The sequence below is a fragment of the Rutidosis leptorrhynchoides genome, chromosome 5, assembly GCF_046630445.1.
Source record: "Rutidosis leptorrhynchoides isolate AG116_Rl617_1_P2 chromosome 5, CSIRO_AGI_Rlap_v1, whole genome shotgun sequence".
In the NCBI taxonomy this organism is placed as follows: Eukaryota; Viridiplantae; Streptophyta; class Magnoliopsida; order Asterales; family Asteraceae; genus Rutidosis; species Rutidosis leptorrhynchoides.
Window position 1 is genome coordinate 29,042,504 of NC_092337.1, and position 13,259 is coordinate 29,055,762.

Genomic DNA, 13,259 nt, shown 5'->3' on the forward strand with positions numbered 1-13,259 from the left:
GCAAATATGTATAACGGATATTAATTTGAATCTAATGTCACTTCATTAAACACGTTTTTTTAATCATTATTATGCGCCGCCAGATGGAGTACCATTTGGCGGCGCATAACCTTCGTTTTCAGATTGTGCTGAAATTCTCAAGATCACCCTAAAACGGCCGAACGAGCAGGACTCTCTGAACGTGATTTCCATTCGAGGTCATCTAGATTCCGAAAAAGACATCTTTCCTCGCAAAATCGCACCACGCACCAAACACCACCGACGGTTCGTGGTGTTTGGTGTTTTGTGCCTTTGTCCAAAATGTTCGATCTATCGTATCTTTTGACTTGTAACTCCGATTTAGTCACCGTCTTTTTTCAAATTGTGTATTTTTTTCATGATCTATCCATTGGCAAACTGCCGTAGGCGGTTTGTTTCAAATTTATTAAGATTAATGCCATCATCCATATTTTTATAAATGACAAGTTTTAACAAAATGAAGAGTTAAATTGTGAAATAATGATATCATTATTTTAAAAATTTAATAGAAGTTATAGATAGATAGATATGTACAGTGACACGATTACTAGAAAACCTTAACTAACATATGGGCTGATAAACGGGCCCGTGGCTACACTAAACTAACTAAACCTAAACTGCTGGCCCAGTTGGGAATTATTTACCGTCAAATTACTCTCTCTTTTTCATCTAGTCTAGGGTTTATCAATTCACAAGAGAAATCTACAGATTCCGCCCAATCAAGCCACCATTGTCACCATGTCTTCATCATCCGACAAGGTTATTCTCAAAAGTAAGGCTGGAGCAAAGCTTGAAATTGATGGATCGGATTTGCTAGAATCGGGAAGCATCAACGATACGGTTGATAAAGGTCGGGTTACAGTTCATGAATACAATAGCTCCGATTATGTTTCCGATGATGATGCTGATGATGATGATTCAGAGAAGCCAACTGGTAAGAGAATCCCTATAATAGGTGAATCAATTATATTATATTTAAATTAATCCAATATTAATATTAATATATTAGTTATAATTATTAATTATAATAATTATTCTTATTTTAATTATTACTCCGTAATTATTAATTATTATCATTATTATTAGTTATTATTAATTAATAATATTAATAATACTATATTATAACCCTCAAATTTGCAGGATTTAAACATGATTACATGAAATAACATTAAAAATTATAGAGTATTATTTCAAGACTTTGTTATTATAGATTAAAAAATCTATGGAACAGAGCCTTAGTTCTTAGTTTTAGTTAAGTATTAAAGTTTACCCATTCAATTCAATCCATTGGAGATAGACTGCAACCAAAATTGACCCGTTTGTAGGATAATGAATCAAAATTGCCACATCCACTTTTTTCAGGTTTTAGTGATAATTGTAATTCTAGTTATAAGTATTGTAAGCAGATGATGATGATGATGATGATGATGGTGGTGGTGATGATGATGAGATTAATATTGTTTGTTCGGACGGGGTATCCATTGAGGCCGAGCCCTTTAAAAGGGAGTCTAGAGTGGTCCAAGACGCTTATGAATACAATAATGGCTCTAAAAAAGTTGAAAGCAATAGTGAAATCATTAAGGTTGTTAAATTGTTCTGTGAGAAACGTGCGAAGATCCAGGATCATTATGCCCATGATCAAATCCTCTTCCAGCAGAAGTTGAATAAGTTCTATTCCAAATTTCGCCAAAGCAATCAGATCAATGCTCTTCATCTTATGATTGTACGCCTCTTATTATTATTATTATTATTTGTTAGATTTTTTTTTTTTTTTTTTTTTTTTTTTTGATTTACAAGGCTTCGGAATCAGTCACAACCTTAACCTTAAAACCTAGTCAGGGATTTATTTATTTATTTATGGATGATTAATTATTAATAGTAATTTGGCGTTAATTGATAAACACAACTGCCTGCCTACCTAGCTATATATATCTTGCAGTCAGAGCTGAACACAACACTTTACCCGTTTTATTTTCTATTGTATTCCTGTTCATTTATCATTTTTTAATTAATTAATCAATTAATTTCCTTCTGTTTTCATTTTATTTCAGGCTGCTTTCGATTTGGGGATGAAAAGCCTGATCGACCTTATGATGGAAGACGTTGATGACATGTTCACCAAAATGACTAGTGCTGACGAGTTTTACAAGATCTTCAAGGTGAATTTGAACGGGCAGAAGGATAGAAAGGATAAATTTGAATTTATGAAAGATGATGTCGAGGATAAGAAATTCGGATGGGCTTTTGAAAACCTTAAAAGCATTAAGGTGAATATTGTTTGTTCGGTCTGGAATCCGATTGACCCCAAGTACTTTAAAAGGGAGTCTAGACTTGTCCAACAACTCTGCTACAACAAGGATAAACAACAAATAGCAGATGCCGATTCATCCAAATCAGTCGGTACGCACTTGCATACTTATATTTTTCTCTCTCCCTCTCTAAATAATTATTAAATTAATCCCAACTGTTAAAGATTGATTAATTGATTGTAGCTGAAGGAAACAAAAATTGGGATCCCGAGTTATTAAAAGTGCCATTCAGTGAGTTTAAAATTCTATCCCCTGAAAAACGGTGAGCTTACTATATCACTATTATTACTCTACTCTTTTGGTATTTATTTACGGTTACTATATTTAATTACTAATTGTGTTATCTTGTCGAATTTAATATATTGTAGACGTCTATGGCTAACAGCACGTTTTCTCCTTTTGAGAAGACGGTCAGCATTTTTTTCTTTATTTCATTATTTATTTATTTATATGAATTATATTTTTCCATTGATTGAAGGCAAGCTCTTTGACAGGGTGTCTATAGTGGAGCAAGCCGATTACGAGCGTGCTTCTGTCTCCATAAAAGTTCAAGGCAATTTTCAAATCATCGCAAGGGTTGATTTCTTCTGTAAAAGACGGGCCCAGATCCACGATCGTTATGCCGATGATGAAATCCTTTTCCATCAGAAGTTGAATGAGTTTTATTCTATATTTCGTAAACGCTATCAGATCTTATGATTGTACGTTTCTTTTTCTGCTTCTTTCAACTTTTTACTGCCTGTTAGAAGAAATTTTGTTTGATATGTTAAGTTCGGAATCAGTCATAGTCACATTAAAAGAAGAATCATGTCCCGAATTTGGACCTTTTTTTTTCATTTCTTTCTTCTCGTACGACTTAAGAAGTTTAACTTTAAAACCTAGTTAGGTATTTATTTACTCCCTGTCCCATATTTATTGTCACCAGACAAAAAATACACAGTTTTAGGAAATCCCACTAACTTTATTTCTCCACCAATGAAATTTCTTCTCTCTCCAGATCCACCAATGAAATATCTTCTTTCCTTTCTATTTATAGAAGTGGACAATTAATTTTATTTCTCCACCAATGAAATTTCTCCTCTCTCCAGATCCACCAATGAAATATCTTCTTTCCTTTCTATTTATAGAAGTGGACAATTAATTTGGGACATCCCAAAATGGAATAGTGGACAATAATATAGGGACGGAGGGAGTATTTATTTATGGATAATTAATTATTAATTTGGCGTTTATTTATAAACACAACTGAACACAACACTTTATCCTTTTTATTATTCTATCATATTGATGTTCATTTATCATTTTTTTTTAACTAATACGGAGTAATTAGTTTGCTTTTGTTTTCATTTCAGGCTGCTTTTGATTTGGAGATAAAAAGCTTGATCGAGGTTATGATGGAAGACGTTGATGACATGTTCACTAAAATGACTAGTGATGATTATGAGGATTACAACATCTTCAACGTTAATTTGAACGATGATTTTCAGTCTATGAAAGATTTTGTCGAGGATAAGAAATACGGGTGGGCTTTTGAAAACAGCATCAAAACGGAGGAGTCTAGCAAACAAAAAATTCTCTCTAAACTAGGTACGTACTTGCATACTTATATTTTCTCTCTCCTTCAATAATTATATATATGATTATTATTAAATTAATCCCAAATGTTAAAATATATTCTTAGTAATAACAACTTGATTGATTGTAGCCGAAGAATGGGATCCTGAGTTATTAAAAGTGTCATTCGATGGGTTTAAAATCCTATCCTCTGAAGAACGGTGAGTTTACTATACTTTTTATTATTAATCTATTCCTTTCGTACTTTTTTATTTATGGTTACTATTTTTAAGTACATTACATATTACATATATAAACCCCGCCAGCCTAATTGTGTTATCCTGTCAAATTTGAATTTAATATATTGTAGACGTCTATGGCTAACAGCACATTTCCTTTTGAGAAGGCGGTCAGTATTTTTTCTTTCTTTCTTTCTATCAGTTTTTAATATGCTTTTGATTTTTATCTAATTCTACTTTTCCTTTTATATTCTTCATCATACTTACTTTTTTGTTTATTGATGACGGTGCTGATCTGCATTGTAGTTGTAGTGCCATTTTATATGAAGATGACGATTTTTCTGATCTTGATGATGAGGACGAAGAGTTGATGAATATATGCATCTTCGACTAGAAGAGTTGAAGAATATATGCATCTTCGACTAGAAGAGTTAATGAATATATGCAGTTAGATATACTAGTATGATTTTAATATGCATTGTGTTCGTATATGCAGTTAGATAATACTAGTACTGTTTTGATTTTAACTTGCATCGTGTAGGTTTGATATTTTTAATCGAATCAAGTATTCCTACCAGTACTCATTTAGTTATGAATGAGTTAATTAGGGTTATGTTTTACATGTTAAAATATAAATTAACACAAATTTAATGTTTCAACACTGAAAAAACACTGAAAATTGCTAATGAAGGAGAATGAGCAGAAAGTAAAACGGGTAGAATATAGACCATTTCTGCGAGTTGTTATTAAGCTTCTCAATTATGTAAAATTTTCGGACTTGTGCAAAAACTCTTGGGTTTTAGAAATACTTTTCCGGTTTGTGCGAGTGTTTTGGAATTGTGCAACAAATTGTTGTTCCAACCAACAACTCAATCAAACAACAAAACTAAGGTATAAAGATGAAGAAAGTTAGATTCTACAAAACTTAAATGATACAAAACCTGATTTGGAACATTCATTTAATATGAAAAGCTAACTACTAGATTGTTTCATGCTTTGTTAATGCTTCAAATTTGTATAATTTAAGAGTTTAGGGTTGGAAGCTTTTGAGTTAAGGGTTTGAAGCTTTTGATGATTTGGCAAAAATTCAATTAATGAGAAATTCTGTTCATATTGAAGTCAAGTACCGAAATCTCTTTTCTCGTGTCTATAAGACTATAACCATAATTGTTAGAGGTGTCCATTCTGACCCATTTACTTATAAAGGAGCCGTTTTGGGTTATGGGTAATCAGGTCAAACTAGTAATGTTGAGAAATTGGATGCAAATAGGCCGAGTCTCTAAAAGTTGATTACAATGCTCCTGATTTCTAAACGATGATTATTTGACTCACTAATCCTTGATAAAGAAATTGTACAGAGAAGTAACTGGTCAACAAGCACACAACTTTCTTGACGTGTTACTTGACCCACCCATTTAGCCTATTTTAATAGTAATTATCAATCAATATATCTTCATTTTTCAACTGTTATGTTTGACTTCCAAAGTCAAAGCTACATCTCTCACATTTGGTTCATGTTACAGGGAACTTGGGCATACACTGCAATCTTTTGTGACTGCGGGTAGAAATGAAAATAGACCCTCAAATGGTGCTAAGAATGGAAATGAGATCAGCAACGCCTCAATTCCTAAATCTAGAAATACCCGTTGTACACCTCGAGGAAAATTCATGGTTCTACCTTGATGGGGGACCCGTATAGAGCTTTCTTTTTTGCTTTTACCACCATTTTCGTCGTCTGTTTTTAGTTTCTGTATAGCATATTGATTTTTTGGACTGCCACTGCGGATGCTGGGACGAGGGGATTTGAAGTATGTGAATCTTTCTATTTGATTTTTTTTTATCTGCAACGACCTAAATTTGTGATTTAGTTCCATATACATTACCAAGAATTTGTTCTATTTATGGTACAAAGTTCTCAAAAAGGTGGTGACTTTCTAATTCCATACAAGCCCAAGAATATTGTAATAATGTGTACAGTGCAACTAAGTTCATTATGTAGTGTTAGACAGACTAATATTGTACATAGACATAAAAGTTATCTTCAATAGAACCCATCTAATCATAAAACTTAAAAGAGTCTTTACATTTGAGAAAAACAAGAACTTAAGCCCCTCAAATTTACATCCATCAAAGATGCATACGTTAGAGGTTTCGTCACTTGGGTGACCCGGAGGAGCCAATATTTATACTGATGTACACGGTCTAATTGGGTTATCCCGTTTATGACCATTCACCTCAAGATGTGCTGTAAGGTTTGAACCTGAGACTTTTATAAGGATATCAAAACACAAGATGTGTTTGGCCGGAGTTAAATATACTATTTTGATTTTAATATGTATTGTGTTCGTATACATATAATAAGTTGGATATTTTAATCGAAATAAGTATACCAGTACTAATTATTTACTGTTGGATCTCTAGAATCAACTGAATATGCATACATTCAATACCAGTACTAGTAGTCAAGTACTAGAATGTGAATTTTTCTGAAATACAAGTACCATCATTGTTTATGTTATAAATTACATCTCTAGTATCAACCATTCTGCATACATTCAATACTTACAATTCACTGTTGGTGGAACCCATTTATTTAATTACCCAATTGATTGAAAAGAAAGACCAATTACTACATGTACATGTATATTTAATTAAAGTATTCTTTAAAGTCCCTTTTTATGTTACAAACTCTAGTTTGAGTTTCAAGTCTTTTTGGAATACTTGTTGCATTGCTGTAAGACTGTGAAGTTCACATGGGCATGTGATGTTATGAACCAGGGACCATGTGCAACATACTTTAAAAGATGACCCAGTTTAACCCATATACTATATTCACTAAATTTAATTTATTTGCACAACTTCTAATCATATAAATCCAAATTAAACCATAGTTCATTCACACTATTCAATCCTACTTCACAATACAATTTAACTACATAATAACTAGCTAGTACTTAATTTATACATTTACTATTAACTAGTAGAAACCTACTATGGTAATTAACACATCATGATTACAAAAATATGTAACTTTTGAAATCGGTTAGGTTGAGTCATCCGAGAACGTGTACGAGCAATTAGAAGAATTTTGAAAAATCGTCGATCTAGTGGGACCCGGTGACGGGGGGTTGACCAAAACTTTCGCTTTTGAATCTGTATCCGACCTTATGGAATCATCATTGCGAATCTCAGTAAGCATTGCAACTACATCGTTCATGATCGGTCGATCATTGGGACGTGGGCTAACACAAAGCATTGAAACAGAGAGTGTTTGTAGCATTTCATGCATTTGTGGGTCGGCCCGTCCTCTGAGTTTGGGATCAAGAATGTCAACCGGGTTCTTTTTACTCTGCAAATGGTCCCGAACCCATTGGATCAAGTGTGCGCCACCTGGCAAAGTTGGATCTAGTGGATGCCTTCCTGTCAGTACTTCCAATAGGACCACTCCGAAACTATACACATCACTCTTTTCAGTAATACGTTGCGCTGAAGCATGTTCTGATATAAACATAAAAATAAAATACCAATCAGGTCATATATACAACATAACTGAAATTGACATTAGCAGGAAAAGTGGAGGTGGCAGTCTTGGCCCAATAGTCATGAATGGGTCATTCAGGCTATGTTACCACCTTTAACAGATCATATAGAAAAATGTTTTTTATCATTAAAGTCATCAAAAAATTAAAACAACTTTCCAAATAGAAGTGTTTCAGGGTCAACTTGACCCATCAGTACTAAAAAGTTACTATTTTTAATTTATTACCCAAACCGCCGATTACCCATTTAGCCACCCTTACTTCTGATAAAACAAAGGGTTAAACAAAGTAAAAGCTTTATTACCAGGAGCCATATATCCATAAGAACCAGCTAACTGAGGCTTTTGGCCCTGTTTCGATAGATCATTTTGATCTTTCCTAACGATTGTTGCAAGCCCAAAATCACCCAGATAAGGTTGTAAATTTAGACCCAATAACACATTCATCGTTTTCACATCGCCATGTATAATCGCAGGCACACAATCATGATGTAAATACGCGAGTGCGTGGGCCACACCTAGTACAACATCATATCTACATTCCCACTCTGCTCCTTTTTTTCCAGCACCATGAAGTAACGAACTTAAACTTCCGTTTTGATAATAATCGTAAAACAGAAGTTTAATCGTCTGGTTCGAACCCCACCCTAACAATCTAACAATATTTTTATGTCTGATAGAACCCAATGTATCGATCTCAGATCTAAACGGGCCAGATTCTTCGGTCGACCACATCTTCTTTACAGCCAGCGTTTCGCCATTTGATGTCGTGACTTTATACACAACTCCCGAGCTCCCAGTACCAATCACGTTAGCTGTCGTTAGATCACTAACGATCTCGTCAACATAAACATCCATTTTCTGAAAAAACGTCATTTCCCATTTTTCGTTAGCGATGATTTCCTTTTTTAAACGGGACCTCACCAGCGTGTAAATTCCAAGTAGGAGTAGTACCGCACTGATGCTGACTAGGATTGACATGGCTAATCTTGCTGATGACCTGGCACGTCTGGCGGACCCCATCTTGTCAGCTGAAGTAACAACTGCACCGGAAATATAAAGAATTTGGTTTCCAGCTAGATTAGAACTTGGCAGGTTTCGAAAAAACGGAGTGTTTGGTAACTGTCCACTGAAGTCATTATTTGATACATTGAGTGAAACCAGGTTTTGAAGGCTTGTAAGGATGTTTAGTTCACCAGATAGATTATTTTTGGATAAATCTAGACTTGCTAGTTTACTCAGCCCGATAAACTCGGGTGGGATTTGGCCCGTAAACTGGTTACAACTAAGGTTTAACGAGATTTCTAACGATGGAATTTGACCCAATTGTTTTGGTATTTGACCCGAGAACCCATTGTTTCCAAGATCAAGCAATTGTAGCTTACTACAAGACCGTATATCGGGTGGAATCTGGCCCGAAAACAGATTCTTTCCCAGATTAAGTTTCGTTAATTCGGTTAACAAACCAATACTAGGACTAAACAAACCCGAAATTCGATTATCTGACATATCTATAAATTGTAAGCTTTTAGGAAGATAATCGAATAAAACACCAGTGAACCCATTTGAATGAAGATCAAGAAACTCTAGATTCCCACATTCCGAAATCGACTTGGGTATCATTCCCACAAATTTGTTATTACTCAAGTCAACAAAATTCAAACTTTTCAAATTCCCAATTTCGGATGGAACAGTACCAGAAAGTCTGTTATCATTGACTCTAAATCTATACAAATTTGTACACTTTCCAATATCTGACGGGATAAATCCCGTCAGTTCATTGGAAAGTAACAACAATTTCGTTAGATTTTGTAACGAAAAAATTTGTGTTGGAATTATTCCTGAAAGATGATTATACGAAAGATCTAACGCTTGTAGATTCTCACATTGTGATAAAGATTCAGGAATATTACCAGTTAAATTATTCTGCCAAGCAAAAAATAAAGTCATACTTTGTAACTTCCCTATCGAAATCGGAATCTGGCCAGTAAGTTGATTATTATCAACTTCGAAATGAGTTAACTGAACACAGTTTGTGATCGAAATCGGTATCTCACCTGATAACTGATTAACCGATAACTGAAGCTCTTCAAGCTTCACCAAGTTTCCGAAACTATCAGGAATGGTCCCGGTTAATGAATTTTCAGACAAATCAATCGTTATAAGCTCCGTACACTTCCCGAGCTCAACTGGAATCGGCCCGACTAAATTGTTTTGCCATAGCAATACGCTTTCGAGCTTTTTAAGCTCTCCAATGAACGTTGGAATTGAACCAGTAATGGAATTCTGGTACAAATAAATATTCTTTAATTCAGTGCAGTTCCCGATTTCATCAGGAACTGGACCAGACAATTGCGATGTATACATAGCAATTGTCTCCAGTTTTTTCAATTTCCCAATGCTCGCGGGAATCATACCAGAAATGTTGGTTTCCGCGAGCCCCAACATAACTAAATTACTACAATTCCCAATTTCTTCAGGTAATTCACCTTTTAAATTCTTGTTTCCACCAGCTCTAATTACTTCTAGATTCCTTAAATTCCCTATACTTTTAGGAATCTCACCACTTAACTGATTATCATAAACCATCAAGTTCTTCAAACTTGATAAATTTCCAATTTCAAATGGGATTTCACCTTCAAGAAAGTTAGTATTAATCGCCAAAGTCTCGAGTTTTGCCAGCTGACAAAGCTCGGACGGGATTGGCCCGGTGATCGAGTTATCAGAAACATCGATCATCGTAAGCTCGTGATAGTCACCGAATTCTTTAGGAATGTTTCCAGTGAGATTTGTAGATGATAAAATGATGGAATTCAATAAGGTAAGTGAGTGTAAATTTGAAGGTAATGGTCCTTGTATATCTATATTGTTTAAAGTTATAGATACAACTTGAAAATATGAATTGCATTGGATCCCAACCCAATTGCATGGAGTTGGGTCTAATGGGTTCCATGATTTCAATGCATTTGTTGAAGTGTTTAAGGTGGTTTTCCATGTTAACAAAGCTTGGCCTTGTATATCAATTGAATGACAATTATATGGTAATGAGAAAAAGAAGAAGAAAATGAATGGGAATGGGTTTGGGTTTGAATTTGGATTTCTTATGGGTGCAGGCATTGTTGTGTTGTTAGTAGAGAAGAAAAGCTAGAAGAGAAGAAGATAGTGTGGTTTATATATATATATATATATATATATATATATATATATATATATATATATATATATATATATATATATATATACGTGGATTGTAATTGAAGAGATCTGGATCCAATCGCACTTTGGGTTTTTATGTCTTGATTTGTTTACTAACACATTTTTACTAATATTTTATTTATTTGGTAGCTAGCTACTTCATTTTGTTCTTTTTTGGAAGAATACATGAAGTATACTCACATTATGGATCCAAATCCAAATATTAGTTTAATAAATTTTAGTTTTGAAACGCGTTCATGTACAAAGAATACACCAGAGATGTGTATCTACGTTAGAAAGTTGTAACTACATTTGTAAGTCCCAATCACTTAGTTGTGGAAGAGAAAGGACAAAAAGTAAACACTAGCTTCCAACAAAGTTACTCTATTTTATTTTAGAATAGAATATATTTTATTTTTTTAAAGCCAAGTTGTTGACATCGAATACTTGTATTTGTCATGACGTGCGCTTTCGGGCGAAAACACAAACCGCATTACAGGGATCCGAACCTTAAACATCTCGAGGGGCAGGCGGGTCGGACCGGGGTCCTGAATACGTACAGGTCGATAAAACTTCTCCGTTACAATCCGTCTTTCAGGAAATAAATCCAGAGATATTTTTAAGGGGAGGGATTCGAATTTGAGACGTCCCTACCCCCATCCCAATACACAAGTGTAAAAGGGTGAACCACTAGATCAATATGGTGAGTTAAAGAATAGAATATTTTAGAATACCCTCAACCTTAGGCTTGTAAAAAATGTTTATACGGTGTCCAATCAGATTATTTCGTGACATTTTTTGATCTTTTCTTTGGTCACTTAAGATATATTGCTATTGCGAGTGCGATTTATAAATGAGATCTCGTATGAAGAAATCAAAACGTCAACCACATTTTGTAATGTTTCCTTATATCTTAGTATCTTACTACTAGTATATGTATAACATTTTAAAGTAATAAAATTGTTATAAAAATCTTGTAATTTTTTATTGATTTGAGCTCTACATATATATTTTTGTCATGTTAGAAAATGGAATGTCTCTTATGATCTTTAAATTTCTCAAAAATATTTGTATTGCTTTAATTAATTATTCTACGTGAATCACTAAAGCAAGGTTAATGATATTTTTTTTTTTTTTTTGGCGAAAAAGATGAATTATATAAATTGAAAGATCTTCATCAAAACAATGAAGATACGAAGATTACAAAGGCGGATTGAGCTCGGCCCAAAATGAGAGTTACAAGAATAGATAAACTAAAAACATAATAAAGTCGGGTTGTCCATCCACACATAAGATTGAAAACCGTTGCAAAGATTGAGATTTGTGGCCCATAGGAGAGTCTTAAGCTTAACGTTTCGAACCAAGACCGATCTACAAATGAATTTCCCATTGAAAACAAAGTCATTACGAGCCAACCAAATTGCCCAAATTGTTGCGGCCCCTTGCTTTGATGCTCATGCCGTAGTACCAATCAAATGAAAAAAGCTCGATTGACCCCGGTATCACCCAACAAATTTTCCACCATCTAAACAAATCCGCCCAAATTTTGGACGTCCATTTACAATGCACCAAAAGATGGTTGACCGATTCGGCTTTCTCCAAACACCAAATACACAAATTCGAATGAGACGAAGGCAAGATATGCCTACTAATGAGAACTTCTTTGACGGGAATACTATTACGAATAGCCAACCAATGAAATAACATAACCTTGGACGGTACATTATTACCCCAAATCACTTTCGGCCATGTTGGAGAAGAAACATTAGCCGATTGCACAAGTAAGCGTACTGCTTCGGACACCGAATATAAACCATCGGTCGAAGCAGTCCAAAACAAATGATCAACACAATCCACATCACATACAACAGGGGCTAGCATATCCAATAATTCAAGTTCTTTAATCGAGTTAACAAAGGACAGTGGGCCGAATAAATGTAGAATCCATTGACAAACAGAAATTTGCTGAGAACAAAAGGAAAAAAAATGACAAACCGTTTCAAAAGGCAGTGAGCACACTTCAAATAGAGTAGGGAAGCAATCTTTTAAAACGCACCCATTAAGCCACGAATCATGCCAAAACAAAATCTTGTCTCCTTTTCCTAATTTCCACTTCCACGCATTCGGACCAAGAATACCTTGAAGAGAATTATCATGTTGCAAATGAACCAAGTCTTTCCAAATAGGAGAAAGTTGAGAAACATGAAGAAGCGACACATTGTGCAAAATGTTAATACCAAAAGAAACCCCGAAAATGATATTTGTCACTCCACATATTTACTACTCCGTACTTCAAATTCCATAACATAAAGTGTACTACAAATGCAGTAATTGGTTTGTTTTTCTTTCTTTTCTTTGGCTTTTATATTATTTGAAACTTACCAAGTAAAAAGTAGTTATGGGTAG

At 34.3% G+C, this 13,259-nt stretch overlaps 2 protein-coding genes across 2 annotated transcripts; one reads left to right on the top strand and one right to left on the bottom strand.

Moving 5' to 3' along the window:
• The first annotated feature begins 756 nt into the window (after positions 1-756).
• Positions 757-4,701, top strand: LOC139848485 (uncharacterized). The gene is made up of 9 exons (XM_071838214.1): positions 757-952; positions 1,425-1,741; positions 2,070-2,418; positions 2,511-2,589; positions 2,696-2,737; positions 2,822-3,028; positions 3,680-4,102; positions 4,252-4,290; positions 4,427-4,701. The coding sequence occupies exons 1-6, from the start codon at positions 757-759 to the stop codon at positions 3,024-3,026; spliced, it is 1,188 nt and encodes a 395-aa protein (XP_071694315.1). The 3' UTR covers positions 3,027-3,028; positions 3,680-4,102; positions 4,252-4,290; positions 4,427-4,701.
• Positions 4,702-7,163: 2,462 nt separating this feature from the next.
• LOC139848486 (uncharacterized) lies at positions 7,164-10,775 on the bottom strand. Its single transcript, XM_071838215.1, has 2 exons — positions 7,964-10,775; positions 7,164-7,618 (listed from the first exon to the last, which is right to left on the bottom strand). Exons 1-2 carry the CDS (start codon positions 10,773-10,775, stop codon positions 7,164-7,166), a joined length of 3,267 nt encoding a protein of 1,088 aa, XP_071694316.1.
• Between the last annotated feature and the right edge of the window lie 2,484 nt (positions 10,776-13,259).

Excerpts from the sequence above, each read along its gene's own strand:
- LOC139848485 (XM_071838214.1), top strand. The coding sequence starts at position 757 with ATGTCTTCATCATCCGACAAGGTTATTCTCAAAAGTAAGGCTGGAGCA. Across the intron at positions 2,590-2,695 it reads ATTCTATCCCCTGAAAAACG|ACGTCTATGGCTAACAGCAC; the intron begins GTGAGCTTACTA and ends AATATATTGTAG. Across the intron at positions 2,738-2,821 it reads TTTCTCCTTTTGAGAAGACG|GGTGTCTATAGTGGAGCAAG; the intron begins GTCAGCATTTTT and ends GCTCTTTGACAG.
- LOC139848486 (XM_071838215.1), bottom strand. The coding sequence starts at position 10,775 with ATGCCTGCACCCATAAGAAATCCAAATTCAAACCCAAACCCATTCCCA. Across the intron at positions 7,619-7,963 it reads TTATGGATATATGGCTCCTG|AACATGCTTCAGCGCAACGT; the intron begins GTAATAAAGCTT and ends TGTTTATATCAG.